At 38.2% G+C, this 16,716-nt stretch overlaps 1 protein-coding gene across 2 annotated transcripts in view; it reads left to right on the top strand.

Moving 5' to 3' along the window:
* The first annotated feature begins 9,238 nt into the window (after positions 1–9,238).
* LOC133327153 (cytokine-like nuclear factor N-PAC) overlaps positions 9,239–16,716 on the top strand; it is a 28,630-nt gene continuing 21,152 nt past the window's right edge. For both annotated transcript variants that reach the window (XM_061535720.1, XM_061535719.1), the window contains exons 1-2: positions 9,239–9,427; positions 9,969–10,005. In XM_061535720.1, the coding sequence (XP_061391704.1) occupies positions 9,336–9,427; positions 9,969–10,005 (129 nt within the window). In that variant the 5' untranslated portion in view covers positions 9,239–9,335. The remainder of the gene's footprint in view (positions 9,428–9,968; positions 10,006–16,716) is intronic.

The following is a 16,716-nucleotide window of genomic DNA, read 5'->3' as shown; positions in this document are numbered from 1 at the left end:
ACAAACCGCATACATTTTCTTTTGCCCGAAACACACAACTCAATTTCGACATTTATTCAGAGGAATTGCAGGAGAATTTTAAGGAGTACCTGATACAACGTTGTTGCTCCAGCGTCGGTTTGTACTTTTTGGGCTTCCTGTGATTTCTGCGGCCGACATGCATGTATCTGTGCGACTACAATGCATTCTTTTATTTGCCGCCACGTTATGCCCAGGAGTAGATGACTGACCTGATTGCTTGGCTTGCTTTATCCCAGCCGCAACAAAACTCCTTATGTGACGAGCACGCGAAGGAACATATGGTGTGCGGAATGGTTTATCTTGGACTTATGCGTTGCGTAGAGACCAACGTGGGGAACTCCCACTCCCTGATGTCTCATCGGCCGGGCAATTTGATACGGATCTATTAGGGAAGTAATTTTCGTGGGTGGCTGTATATACAAGATCATTTACTTTTTGGGTTTTGTTTTAGAATCCCCCGGGAATCCGTCATACTATTAAAATCTGTAATTTACTGGATTTAGTGAATAAAGTTGGTTGGCAGTAACTGGGTGCCCACTTTTGGATGTTTATAGTGAGTATAAATCGTGATATAATCTAACTCTACACGCATAGGACATTCACAATATTGTTACTTATCCTATATTGCACATAGTTTTATATCACCATCATGTTCTGGCCGAGAGGTGTATCACAGTTGAAATATCACATTTTTAGGTCTTTAGCGTGGACCATACCTAATGGTCGACCCTGAAGATCCTCGATTTCATACATATTGTTCCCAACGAGTTTGTTTATACGTACTTTTGTGAATTTTCGTGAAAACTTTGCATTTATATTCTTTTGAAAATCACTAAGTGTATAATTCCTGCGAAATGCTTCTTGGCCGGGAGCAAATTTGATCACCCTTGATCTTTTATTGTACCGCCTTGCACTGGCCTCATATGCTTTGTGCATGTTTTGCTTAATTGTATCTCGTATGAGAGATAATCGGTCATTTGCCTTTAATTGGAGTATTTCATGGTCAGTTAGGGATTTCAATTTCCTTGCTAAATTATAGTCAGACCCTTTTGTGTACATGTGGTACCCAAATAATGCGAAAAAAGGTGTTACACCGGTGGCCGCATGAACAGAAGTTCGGAGTGCACACTCGATTTCCGACAGGTACAGATCCCAATCTCTATGATCTCCTTCCATATAGGCTCTGATTGCGGCCAGAACGGATTGATTAACCCGTTCTGACGCATTCGATTGAGGGGAATATGGAGCTGTCTGCATATGTTTTATTTGATATGCCATTATCATATCCTTAAACAGCTTAGAGTGGAACTGTGCACCATTGTCGCTGTGCACCGTTTCTGGAACTCCGAACTTCCTAAATATTTCTTCAATTAGAAATGTTACGACGTTATTCGCCGTCGCCTCTTTCATACATTTCAGGAATACGAACTTCGAAAAGTGGTCCATGACTATGAAAATGTAGGCATTTCCACTTTTCGACCGAGGGTATTTACCTAAAAAATCTATATATATCTTTTGAAACGGCCTTTCAGTTTTGACCTCATTGCCAATCGGCGGTTGGGTATTATAGTTAACGCTTTTTGTCTCTTTGCACGTAATGCATTTACTGATGTACTGCCTGACTTGCGTCACCATGTTGGGCCAATAAAATTGTTGCCTAATTCGGTTGAGAGTTTTGGACACGCCCCCATGAGCAGCTATGGGCGAATCGTGGGCTTTCTGAATGAGTGCGTGAGTTAAGGAATCGGGAACCCATACTCTCCACTCATACTCCCCTAACATTTCATTTTGGTTGGGGTTCATTCGCTTAAAAATTATCCCATCTTTTACTTTTAAGTCAGGAAGTCGGTCTTGGTTAGCCTCAATACTGCTCTTTAAATCTTTATATTCACCGCTGTCAAAGGCAGTTGCATCACAGTCGAACATCTGCTCCAAATCTAATTCATCTATCGTAGGGAGTCTTGATAAAGTGTCAGCCACAACGTTTTCTTTGCCTTTACGATGTACTATTTCGAAACGGTACGATTGTAGCTGTAATGACCAGCGAGCGAGACGGCCACTTAAATCTTTCAAACTCATAAGCCACTGCAAACTTGCGTGGTCTGTTATGACAGTAAAGTCCATGAGTTCCACATATGGACGGAACTTTTTCACTGCCATAACAGCCGCAAGACATTCTTTTTCCGTAACACTGTAGTTTCTTTGGCTCGAATTGAGCTTTTGAGAGTAAAAGGCTATTGGGTGTTCGTCTCCCTGGTCATTGAGCTGGAATAGTACCGCTCCAATTCCATAGTCCGACGCATCGCATTGTATAAAAAATCGTTTACTAAAATTAGCGTGGCGTAGAACCGGAGCAGTAGTCAATGCCTTCTTTAGACTCTCAAATGATGTGATAGCTTCCTCCGTCATTACAAACTTCTTTGACTTTTTCAACGTATCTGTCAAAGGGGCAGATATAGCGGCGAAATCCCTTATGAAGCGCCGATACCATCCTGCAGTGCCCAAGAAGCTTCGGACTTGCCTCGGGTTTTTGGGCACCGCTATCTTTTTAATGGCCTCCACTTTCTCGGGGTCCGTTTTCAACACTCCTCCCCCAATTATGAACCCCAAATACTTCAGTTCCTTGAAGCAAAAGTGTGATTTTTTTAAGCTTATGGTCAGATTAGCATTTTTGAGACACTGGGCCACTTCTCTAAGAAGAGTAAGGTGTTGCTCAAAGTCACCTGATATAATTAGCAGGTCGTCCAGGTAAACGAATACGTTTTCTTTCAACCTGGCGGGGACGACCTTGTCCATTAATCGACATAAGCGCTGCGCGGCATTGCAAAGCCCAAATGGCATAACGCGGAATTGGTACAAAGGTCGCCCCGGTACCGTGAAAGCAGTATATTTCTTACTTTCCTCCTCCAGTTCTACTTGCCAGAATGCGTATTTTAAATCGACGCTACTTATATAAAAGGTTTCGTCGATCCGACTAAGAATTCCATCTATGTTCTGGAGAGGATATGCATCCTTCTCCGTTAGCTTATTCAGCTTTCTGGCATCGAGGCAGAACCTGTTTTTTCCGGGTTTCCTGACCACCGTGGTGCGGTTGCTCCACGGGCTTTCACTTTCCTCAATAACGTTTAGCCGGAGCATATTGTCTATCTCATCATAGGTAATTTGTTGGACCGCAGGGGACATTGGATAATGCCTATCTTTCACCGGTTCGGCATCCTTCACTAGCTTAATGGTATGCTTCTCAAGTTTGGTCCGTCCCAACCCTTTTTCTTCGAAGGTGTCAAATTCTTTGATGACTGCCTTCAATTTTACCATTTGTTCGTCATTTAATGTATGAGGTTTCAGTCGGTGTTCCATTTCGGTGTCTTTATATTCGACAATTTTTTGCGGTAAATATACTTCGCCGACGCCTAGTACTTGCGGGGCAAGGTGAAATGTTCTCCAGAAGTCTATTCCTAAGTAGAGAGGTTGCTGTAAATCTGGACATAGATATACAACCATTTTTTTGTTCTTTTTTTCATACTCGGCAATGACTTCAATTTTGCCAACAATTCTATAGTTTTGGCCACTTGCGGTAGAGATATTATGGAAAATCGGTTTTATTTCGATGTCCAGATCATTTATAAATTCCCGACATCCCGCTCCCAGAAGACTTACAGATGCCCCGGTATCTAACAATCCTTCAATCGGTTTTCCATTCAGGAAAACTTGAACGAAAACCCGGGGGTCCTGGTTTTTTGTCTCTACTTTAGCTATTGCGTCAATTAGGAATCGCTTTGTTTTTCGTATTTCTGCTGTTTTCTGCCTTAGTTTTAAAATACGTTTTGGTAGCTCATACTTAACTTTGCCTTCATCAAATATTCGCGCCTTAACTGCCTGATAATGTTTTTCTCTTTCATCGAATGGAATAAGGTGTCTTAAATTGGCATAGGTGTTGTTATCGTCTTTAAAATTTTCTACTTCCACTTCGAAATCTGATCGGCGAGTAGCGCAAATGTTTTTTATATTGGTGGGTTGTCTGTCGGACGTGGTTCCCCCACAGCCTCCACGCCCCTCTTGTGGTTTCCCGATTGACAGTTTGGGCATCTGGGCGTAATGGTGTTCGGCTTGCCACATCTATAGCAAAAGAGGGCTCTCTCGGTAGAGGGACAATCCATGAACATATGCCCTGTTTTACGGCAGTTCCAGCAAATTAATGGCTTATTTTGTTGGTGTATCCTTAATGCCGACACATCCTCGGAAAATTCTTGTTGTGGATTTTGTTCGTCGTAATCACAACTATCTATGGCAACCTCATTGACTTGTCGGTTAGGTCGTATATGGGTAGGTGCTGGTCTTGGGTCACGTCTGGGGAAATTTTTCTCAGCCTCTTTGCATTCTATTCGAAGCATTTCTACAGTTGCTATTGTCATGGGATACACAACAGCTTTAATATTGTCTTTTACATTTACTTTTATTATATTTATAGTGTCTTGGTCCGTAATAGGATGCATCAGACGGGATCTTAGTTGTCCCATGGCATGGAAATAGGCATCTACCGATTCGTTAGCCATCTGTTTGCGTTCCACGAGATCACGCATGGCTTCGAACGGAGATTTGGTCGTTCGATATTGGCATAGCAAGGCGTCTTTTAATTGAATCCATCCGGAGAAGTTACGAATCTTCTGCGACTGCCAAAACCAATCCAACGCTGGACCAGAAACTAGTACCCTGAAATCCCTCACTATCTCTTCCCATGGTACCCCATATTGAGACTGCAGTCGCTCTAGTCGGAAGATAAACTCCTCGACGGTGAGTTTTTGAGGATTTCCATCGAAATTTATACCAAATTTGTCGACTCTAATACGTATTGGTTCATTTATTACAGAGGTCAGACAATAATTACTATTCGATGGTATCGACTCTGTTGACGGGCAATTCCCGGACGCCGCAGCAACTAAGGCGTCTCGTTGACCCGCTGAAGGCACCGATGTGACATTGATGTTGTTATTGGTCAACGTCTGGATAGTGTGTACCAAAGTATTCAGTGTATTACGCATATCTTCTACCTCACTGCTGATCATTTCTTTCATTCGTTCTTCTAAAGATCTATCACGCATATTCCTAACCGTCGGGGTCACAAAGCGTTCGGCTCCCCCATCGTCTCCGTGCGGCCCTGATTGCGCATTATTGGCCCCTACTGGCCGATTTATAATTGAAGCCGAAAGGTCCCTAATCTGCTCATTTGATTGGGATGTGGGATTTTCTCGAGTAGCCATTTTTTTCCTTTTCAAATCTATTTTATCTTGATCTGAACCTTCATCAAATGCTGGTGGCCAAATTCTTTTCTTCGCCGTTTTAGACCTAGTTAACATTCCCCTATGGAAAATATTATGTTCTATCCTATAGTCTGTTACGAAAAAAAAACGAATATTGTCAATGGAAAAACGTAGATTGTAATAATAAATTCCTTATACTTTTCTATGATTATATAGTTATTTTCTCGGACGTATAATGTATCTATCCAGATTTTAGTCACTTAATATGTTCACTTCTAATTAATTCTTATTGTATGGGAGGTTTTATCGTTGTATTTTCAGAGGAAATGTCAGGAGTTCTTTATTTATTTTTGATATATATATTAAATCTTCACCTTGTAGAATTTTTTTTTTTTTTTTTTTTTTTTTTTTTGAAATGCCTTTATTATCATAATTTTTTTTCCTGCGAGGTTTTTGCTTTTCATTATTTTCCATTTAATTATTAAAGGTGTCGTATATCATCACAATGTCCTTAATAAACACAAATTCTTTGAATATCTACTCAACGATTTGAAACTCATGGCATTTTTTTTATATATAAAAAAAAAGCGTTCATGGTCATATTGCATCTAACACATTTCTTCCGGTTTGGCTTATTTTCCTACCGTGAGATGTTACTACACTCAAATCGTCATCTAAAGATATTCCTAACTACTAATAAACAAAACAGAGCACAGGTCGACTGCACAAAAAACACATAGTTACACAGAACGAACTAGGTATTGCACTGACCCATTGTAGACTTCAATCCGGTCTTAATCCAATCTATCTAAACCTAATATTGCACATTTAACAGTTGCCTCGTGGCTCTGGCTGCAATATTAAATAGGTATCTTGGCATTTAACCAGATTTGCTTGGGCTATTCAAACTAATTGCTGGGCTATTTTCAAGTGCCTTGCTGTTATTGCACTGATTCTACTATCATTGATTTTATGACATAGAAGGATTTTTTTTTTTTTTTTCGATTGGGCGCCATTTCTGTTACGGCTCCATACAAGAATTTGATCGGCACATCCGACTAGCTATCGGCCCCAGGGAGGTCCATAACCCGCCAACCAAATCAGGGCCTAACAAGAATTATTTTCAACATGTATAAACACGAAACAAAAGGACTAACATTACACACACGGAGAACATTGTGATGATTCTGGGTCCTTGGTGGCCGGACCCTCACCTGCCCTCCCTTCCATGGTCCACAGGTCCTCTCTAACATTTATGTGGACCCCAAATACTCCTCGAGTTCGATTCCCCCTCCTACAACGTTTTCACCCCTCCCAAATGATTAATGTCTACTCCATATTCATTTTTATTATATCTCTAAACATATAAATTTATTCATTCTAAAGCATAGTGAATAACAAACAAAACGAACTCACTTATGCTTACCGACAACAATCTCGAACACAAACAAAATATAGAACAGTTTACTTAACACCTATCATGAATTAGGACCTTCAATACTATAGTACTAGGGTTATCGGAATGTTCCTCCGATCCGATTTGACTATGCTTCCTGATGTCCTACCTAATTGAGCTCAGTTAGTCAGTTATATCAGTAGCTTGACACACTCTAGTCTCTTTACCACACAAATACCCTTAGACTTATGTATTGGAATGCCCTTTACAAATAAACAAAATCAATAAAAATCTTATAAATACTAGTTAAAATTGCTAAAAAAAAATATAATTAAAAGTTATGTTACTAAAAAAAATGCAAATAGATAAATATTGACTTAACTTAATAGCTATATCGTAATTTATGTTTTTTCAGCGCCTAACGGACGGCTACACTTTTTGATGCCAGCAAATACAGTCCCAATTCGGACACTTTTCTTTGCACATTCATTATACCACCTGGCGTTTGAGGAGGATTCTGTTATACAGACTGCAATAATTATTTTACTTGTATAATACACCACTACAATAAAATGTCTTAGCTAGGTTTATACCACCGCTACAAGCGTTCAGCAGCTGTGATTTTGTTGTACCGTTTCACTCGCTTCGGGTTAGAAAATTTTCCCCTCTTACGCCAGTGTATTTTATTTGGGTATATTTAATTGTTTCTATTTTTTTGGTTATAATTTGGTGTTTAAATTTTTACTCCACAGTGCGTGTTAAATCAAAATGTCTTTCTTACTTTCTCACACTTTTCCATCGATGTTCCCCTTTTATATGTGACTTTCCCGATTCCCATATATTCCCTAATTTCCCATGTCATTGCTACTCTATGTTGTTCCCTTTTTTTCCTTTTAATTTATTTGTTGTTAAAATATTCATTTTTGGCAACCATTATTTAAAATGTGTTGTTTTTGCCATCCAGCCGCCCGTCATAGTTCAGGGATGGTAAACTTTTGCAGTGTACTTTTTAGTACCCGCTATGTACCAACGCCCGGTATGCTTGACAGCTGACGTTGGGTTGACATTTGATAGTATGACATTGAAATCATAACAAACCGCATACATTTTCTTTTGCCCGAAACACACAACTCAATTTCGACATTTATTCAGAGGAATTGCAGGAGAATTTTAAGGAGTACCTGATACAACGTTGTTGCTCCAGCGTCGGTTTGTACTTTTTGGGCTTCCTGTGATTTCTGCGGCCGACATGCATGTATCTGTGCGACTACAATGCATTCTTTTATTTGCCGCCACGTTATGCCCAGGAGTAGATGACTGACCTGATTGCTTGGCTTGCTTTATCCCAGCCGCAACAACAAATTGTATGTTATGAATAACAAATGGAATTCTCGAATTACATTTGAAATGTTTTGAATAACATGTGAAAAAGGTGTAGATTTGTGTTCCCGAACTTTTGAAATTATTTTGTACTCTGAGAGCAATTTTGAAATGTCTCCCTTTTACTAGTTTTACTATTAAAAAGTACTGGAACAGGCCAATTATTTTCATACTTATACTATACTTGAAATGGCATAATTATTAAAGGTAGTCTCATTTGCTAAATCGATGATGGCAACCCCGGAAAGTCTGTACTTGATTTTGTTATTTTCAGATAAAATTTTTATTTGAAACCGTACCATTTACGTACGAAGAATGACATTTTTGAAAATATTGATATAAATTATTGTTCCCGTACTCTAAAAATCTAGTACTTCTTACTACGATAACGAATTTTTCTTTATGATATCGAAAAAATAAGAAAATCTTGTAGATTCTTGCAGTATGGGAACAGACCATATATTTTATAATAATTTTATTTCAATATTTATATAAAGTCTTATTCTATATAGTCCGTTTCTTTATATTTGCTTCCCTTTTTAAAATTCTCAATGAGAAAATCTCAAGGCAGGACAGTTAATTTTATTTATTAACTTCAGTAGTGTTGGTGGTTATTTGGTTTTGCAAAATAGTCAGGCGAAATCCCAGTTTTGTGAATTTATAAAACAAAATTCACAAAATACTATGTATTTATTTAATTATACAACGGTTTTTTATTGTCATTTTGACTTTCTGCACGGACACATTAGTGATACTTAGTCCAATTTTAGGCCCTTTAATTTCGATGACTCCTCACAGTAAATTTATCGATTAGTCAAATGTCGATCTATAAATCCCTACCATATAAATGACTACACAAACTGCAGCTAACTTCACGTTAATATTAGAACAAGAAGAAACAAGAGAAAACGGTCAAAAAAGTTCGGAGAGAGAGGAAAATAAGTTTCGTTTCTTTGATTATAATCGAAAATATTCATTCTTATTACCAATTTCAAACAAAAATTAATTTGTTTAACAATAATAAATTCATGTAACATACAATACAAAATTTCTTAATAACAAAGCGTGCATGAACAACAAAAAGGAAAGCAAGGAAATCAATTCTACTAGTGTCAACTCTTTGAGTAAGAAAACGAGCTGAAACAAGAAGAAGAAGAAGCAGCCGTGTTATTTAGTGGTGTTGGTGTGTATTAAAAAAACAAGAAAATAAAAATAAAACGAAAGAAAAAATTGCGGCGGTAAATAACAAAATAAAATTTCAATTTCGTATTGATAACATAATGTCGAAAACGAAAAAACAATCATTATCCGGTGGAGGAGGAAATGGTGATTCTTTGGAGATATTGAATTATAAACCTAAAGATTTAGTATGGTAAGCGGAGTGAAATGGAAAAGCTAAGCAAAATTTCAATGGTTGGAAAGAGGAAGAAAAAGTGCTGAAACAGCGGCGGCGGCATCGTTGGCTGACTGCTTAGCTACCGTTGACAATAACTATCATGCGGGGGGCAGGCATTCATTAAGTAGTTTTTTCTTTCAGTTGAGAAAGAAAAAATGGCGCTTAAACATAACCTCAATATATTTATGGTAAATTAAATGGAAATTTCACGGAAAATATTTAATGAAAATTTTGATTTGCATATATGCAGTGTTTTGTATAAAATGTGTAGATGGAAATTTCTATTGTAAAAGGCGAAGATAGAATCTTGATCCATCAGGATTCTTGTGTGTTTATTCTGCTGACGTCTAACAGCAACGCCTTGGCCTCTGCTTTGTTCTCAATTAACATTTGTTGGCAGAGGCCCACAAAAAATCCCGCGCATTTTTTCTTCTTCCTACCTCAAATTGTTAATGGAAATTTTGCTTGATTTTTTTCATGTCATGGAGAATTTGTTATTAATTTTTTTGTTTTCTAGGGCTAAGATGAAGGGTTTTGCCCCATGGCCAGCTATGGTAAGTGAAAATATTTTTTTTCGTTTCTTAAATATTCTATACAAAGGCGAAACAATACTCGGTCAACGTCAACTTGCCTACCTTATCAGTTGTTTTTTGACAAACTTCTTTTCGGCGGTAACGTTGTTGTTGAGTCAATGTGTATTTACACTTCTATTACAACATGTTATAAAACAGCGCTGCTGGCTACTCTGTCAAGACAACAACGCCGTTCTCTGCCGCTACATTCATGATGGCTCTTGGTTCGTTCGTTGTTTTGTGTTTCTTCTGTTTTGTGTGTTGTTATGTGTGCCCTCCTCTTTATTTATTATTGACTGTACTTTTGCGTATACGATGGATGGATGGTTGTTCGTTCGTTCATTGCTTGGTTGGCTGGCTGGTTGGTGGGTTTCAGTTGCTTTGACTGAATGTTTGCCTGCCTGTTTGTGCCTGCTATTATGATTGAAGAATATGTGGATGTTTTGATTGTACTGACAACGGCGGTGTGTACCGTATTTGGATAATTTCGTTTTGGGGTAATGAATGATTGAAAAGAAGAAGAAAACGAAACAAAAATTGAGTTTTGTTTTTTTTTTTCGTTCGTAGAAATTTTTGGCGCAAAAATATGTTATAACTATTTTTACTCTATTTTTTTTAGAGATTTATTAGAAAATCCGCCACGGAAATATTCTGGAAGTATTATATTGAGGGATTCAATGGTAGACGGGAATGTTCGCATTCGTGGACTAATAGGACATAAATGCCATCATTACTTAAGTCTATCTGCCAGTAGATAACTAACTTCACCTCATCACAACCAATCTGCTATTCCAGAAACTAGCCACTTATGGTCACAAATTTTACTGTATAAATCCTAAAGCTATGATCCAATATGCTCAGCTAACAAATTATACTGAAGATATCAGCTAGAAACGTATACAGGATAAGAGAGCAATGTTAGCATATATTGAATAATAGGACACTAATGCAATCATTAAATAGATCAAATCTAACCGCTTGTAGTGAACATCAGCACATCAAGAATATGCTGTATTTGCAGATACGAACCTTTTATGAAATTTGTAACGATTTTCATAGAAAGAACCGTAAAAAAATACATTAGGGTATCAACTAAAAAGGTATAAAAGATAGGAAAGGCAATGTAAATTTAAATCTATATACTTCACCTCTTCACAACAATGCTGTTTGGATTTGGTATCACATTTTTTGTTAAATATCAAAGAAGAAAAATTTGATTTTTCATCCTAATCGGTTATTGTTTCAAAATATACCGTATGATCCTGAATGCTATGGACAAATATGCTCCAAAAACCTATGTGCAATATGGTCTTGCAATTTAAATTGGTTAATAATGTTCCAATCTTGTGATTCAAAATCCCAAGCTTCCGAGGATTTTTATAAATTCCACAGTACTAGTCATGATCCAATATGCTTGAATGTCAGAATATCGTAACTATTTTGGGCTAGAATATAACTGACTTTTTCAGGTCGACTTAGAAAATGATTTCATATGTATATCAGCTGGTAATGCTACAGATAATCGAGAAATTGGGGACATCTATTGATATATTTCAAATCCTATCTTGTATGTAGCAGAGTTGTTCCATACAAGGAATACCACAAGGACTGAAGAGTTGAGGCTACCTTTGGTAAACCCAGCTCAGCATGATCCGCTAATACATATACCCCATATACCGCCCAGGCATGCCAAGAAGTATATTTCTGATCTAGAGAGAAAATTCCAGAGGTATAAAATTGTATTCACATTGTTGTTCTTGTATTCACATTGCTGTTCTCGGTAGCTGCTGCTAACTGAGATCAGGGTATTTTAGCCCCTTAAATTCATATTGGTCGTGAATTGATGGTATCCACATGACACGCTACACATCTTCAGTTGCATATCCAAGGGGATGGCGTCTACTGCGAAAGGCTATGTATATAAGTTGGATAGCAACTGTAGTGTTTGATAAAAATTCTGGATACAGATATCGATGAACCGGTGACCGGTGTAGAGCAGTTTTGGAAACACTAACAGCTATTGACTGTGCCGGGTACCAGGACACTGTGACATCATGGGTAATGAAAAAGCAGACGAACTAGCTAGCCTTTTAATAACAATAAACAATTTTATTATTTTCCACGATTTAAGTGACAACATTTTTTTATTCTTATTATTTATATACTATTACCTTCATATAAAGTACTAATTATTAAAAGTATACAAATTACCATCATCATCTTCACCATATTTTACCGTGGGAATATTTAAATGTTGACTGCGCCTCTTTTCGCGCACATAAAATATTGCAAAAACTATTGTAGCCAAAAATAATGGTATACCTAATATTAGTGACATTATTTTAGCAATAAACATTGATGTTGTTTCACATATTGTTTGAAATTTGAAATTAAGTGATTTTTTAAAACCACTTTTACATTTACAATAACCATCTAATAGACATGCACCATTTTCACAAGATTTACCATTACACATAGATTCCTCTTCACAAGCATTTGGATTTCTTGTTGGATGATATCCCGGCCAACATTTACATTCATCCCGACCAATACAATCAGCATTTTCACATGTCTCCCGACACAGGGGTACACAATGACTAGCATTCATTTTGCGATATCCCTCATAACAATAACATTCATCGTAATTATGCAAGCAATAGCCATGCTCTGGATTTGTACATGAACAATTTTTCAAAACACATTGTTTTTCATGGATGTCGGGACGAAATAGTTCATCGTCACACATTAATTCACATTCACCATTTTCCGGATTCATAATGTAGTTCTTAAAACATTCACATTGTTGTGGTCCAGTACATACGGAAATTTCTGCTGGACATTGGGGATCATCACAAATCGGTTCACAATGAAATGAACCTGGTCGTGGCTTTCTGTAGCCATCATTGCAAATACAAGAATTTGGATTATGCTCTGGACAATAACCATTCTCACAATGACATACTAGTTGACACGACTTGGATGTTTTATTCCAAAAATAACCAACATTACATTCACAGATATTGGGTGCAAGGCATACACCGTTATCACAATTCTCGCAATGGGCTATACAGTGTTTACCTATTTGAATATAGCCACTGCAACATTTTGGTATTGTTACCATCTGCAAAGAAAGAAGATGATCAAGTGGATGTGTTTAGTTTAGTTAATAATGATTAGAAACTCCTTCCTTATTAATTGCATCCATCTTTCATTTCATTTCATTTATTTCATACAATGTAATATAAAAAAGCCAGCATGGCCAATAACTTATATTAACTTATATATAAAAAAATAAAAATCCAAACAAAGAATAAACTACATAAATTAAAAATATATAACAAAATTCTACATAATGAAATTTAATGCAAACCCCTAACATAACAGATTCCAAACAAGAACCCCAATCCACTGCACTCTACTTAAATGTTGCTAAGAAAAGTGGAGGGGAAAGGAAGCTTAAGGAATCATACATATAAATATACTATATATTCCTCTCGAGCCCAAGAGCAATATCAGAACAACAGACATTAAATTCCATATGTATAAATCTATAACATAAATGCTAACGAACTTAAATAAAAATGGCTCCCCAGCCAAAAATTAAAAAAAAAAAAAAAAAAACAAAGTAACATTATGCAACTTGTAATCAGCGATTTCTTCAAAGCCAACTTCATCAAATACGAGACAAATGCCCAAACAATTCCCTCTTATACGCAAAAGTGGAAGAGGTAAACTTACGAAGGCTCAAAGGGAGCTGATTCCACGTTCTTACGACTCTAACTACAAATGATCTTTCACAAATTGCAGACGAAAACCTCGTATACAACAACTGAGGGTTCCGAGAGGATCTACACATTTACACAGTGGTAAATCAACAATTCTCATAATTCTATAATAACACAAAAGGATACGATATTCAACATAATTATAAAAGGATAGGCCAAGAAATTTAACAACAAATTGGGAAACATGATGACTACGACCCAAACCATATACATAATGAACAATGGAGTTAACAACCTTTTGGAGCCGATGCAAACGACCAGAATTAGAGCCCGAAATAACCTCCAAACAATAGTTAACCTGAGACATCAACAACGACATAGCCACCTTCACCCTAACGCCAAGAGGCAAATATGCTTGGACACTATAAAGCCTCCTAAGCTGGAATCGCACACGGGACAACAGAAGATCAATGTGGGTCGAAAAACTAAGTTTGGCATCAATAATTACACCTAGGCACTTCATTTCACCAACAAAATTAATAGTAAAGGAACTAACGCAAATACTAGGCATAGAACCGTCATAGCAACAATTGAACAAAACAGCTTCAGTCTTATCCCAGTTTATATCAAGACCATTGGAAGAGATCCACATAGAGAGAGATTGCAACGTTGTGTTAGCCAGATTCTCCAACCTGGCGAGATCAACACTCCTAAAGAAAACATGTATGTCATCCGCATACAAGAAGAGACTACAATCACTAGCAGTAACAGAATCCATGATGTCATTAATGAACATAATAAAAAGTAATGGGCCTAGTACAGAACCCTGCGGGACTCCACACCGGATTAGACCAACATCAGATTGGACACCCTTGTGTACAACAAACAGGGATCTACACTCCAGATACGACGAAATTAGTCTACAGGCCGAAACGGAAAATCCAAATTTGACTCTAAGCTTGCGAATAAGCAGCGCGTGGTCAATTGAATCAAAGGCCTTAGACAAATCAAGACCAACAAGAAGACCAACATCAGAACCATCAAAAACATCACGAATAACATCAGTAAGGGATAATAAGTGCACCGTAGTACTGCAGCCACGCCGAAAACCATACTGAGAACTACTCAGGCATTTGTGATCATTAAGAAACTCCAAAATAGCATCTTTAATAATATGCTCTACTATCTTAGACATGGCCGGCAATACACTTATTGGACGCAAGTTAGACTGACTGTATGAAGACCCTTTCTTCGGAACAGGCACCACACGAGCCACCTTCCAAGCTTGCGGGAAGGATGACGTCATAAAAATACAATTAACAAAATGCAAAAAGTGAACAGATATGTATGGAAAAACACTCTTAAAAAAATTAATAGGAATGCCATCAAAACCTACAGCTCCAGACTTAATTTTGCGGAGAGCACTTTCAACATCCTCCATAAACACGCAGTAAAACCTAAATGATTCTGGAACAAAGGCACCATAAATTCCTACACTCAAATAAGCTGGAAATCTCTGATATAATGCAGTGTGCCCTATCATTTTGTAACATAAGATCCCAAACTTCCGTTTGCAATTTTTGGATGGAGTAACCATAATTCTTTCCTTAGAAACAATATGCATTGGAGCAGTCCTCGATCACATGCTTACGTGGGAAAGGAATGTTGAGTGAGATGGCTCTTTGGGCGAGTTATTTCTGAGATATGAAGGCTTGTGTAGTGGGAGCCAGTGCTTCGGTCTGGAGGGACGACTTGCTCAACATGATTGAAGGGGATAGTCGACTTGAATGGAAAATCATGGAGTACAAGCTATGCAGATTGTGCAGGCCAAGGAGTGGCCGAGTTGGAGTGGATATGGCAACACAGAAGACGGTGCTGATGGCGAAGGGAGAACGGTTGGCACATAGCCGTCCTCCTTTCATTCGAGCTGGTGAATGTCGCATAAGTTATTCGAGTATAGTTAAATATCTCGGATTATCGGTGTACGGAGCGGAGCGGTTCCTCACTTCGATCGGTTGAATGAGAAGCTGGCAACGGTCGTTGGAACTATCAAGCGTGTGTTGCGGATCGATTGGGGCTTGTGTAGACGTTCTGAGCGTGTCATATATGGTGGGCTATTTGTTGCCGGTGCAACTTATGGTGCACCTATATGGTACAAAACTACCTCATCTGTCTTAGGGCAGAAGAAGCTCCTTTCGTGTTAGCGGGTCGTCATTTTAGTATGTTTACCAATGTGTCCCACTTTTTCAACAGAGGCGTTGTAAGTGCTGCTTGGCGCCGTGCCGCTTGACCCTTAGCTGAGATGTAGGACTATCAAGTGTAAGCTTAAGCGCGGCTTGCAGTTGGATGAGGACGATTGGCTCAGGCCTTCTGATCTGGTGGATGGGGATAGTAGGCGGTATAGTACTATCCTTCGGGAGTGTGTTGTTGATAGGTGGAGGACTAGGTGGACGGACAGTGTCAACGGGAGGATGACGTACGAATTTATTCGTGACGCAACTATCGTAGTGGACCGGTCAGACTTTTGCTTCGGCTTAAGTATAGATTTCTTACTGACGGGGCATGTTTCTCCCAATGCGTTTCTGCATAAATGAGACCTGTGGAAATCTGGAAGAGCTATTGCGAGAAAACCGCCAACAGATGGTCAGCGGAACCTGGAAACAGGATTTCAAAAACTGTCTGACCTGAGTTCTCACTAGCAGAACTACTTCACTTCTGTGCCATAGTAAGAGAGAGATAAGAATCACTCACAAAACAGGTCACTGCAGAATTTGATAACTCACTTCCAAATGGGACATCAGATTATTGCCGTTTATACGAGAATGAGACAAAACTGGAAACAATTGATGTAGACGTCCATCGATAAGTAGCAGAAGACATCGACTGTTTGGCAAATATGAAATTGGTACTCCGGTATTCTTTTCCGCAATAGACCCCGGATTGATCACTTGTTACTACAAATAACTCC

Source organism: Musca vetustissima, unplaced genomic scaffold (genome assembly GCF_032173495.1).
Source record: "Musca vetustissima isolate MV318-11 ecotype Yass unplaced genomic scaffold, APGP_CSIRO_Mvet_v1 utg27930, whole genome shotgun sequence".
Taxonomy (NCBI): Eukaryota; Metazoa; Arthropoda; class Insecta; order Diptera; family Muscidae; genus Musca; species Musca vetustissima.
Note: the sequence above shows the minus strand (reverse complement) of the source record. Positions and strands in the feature narration are given on the sequence as shown.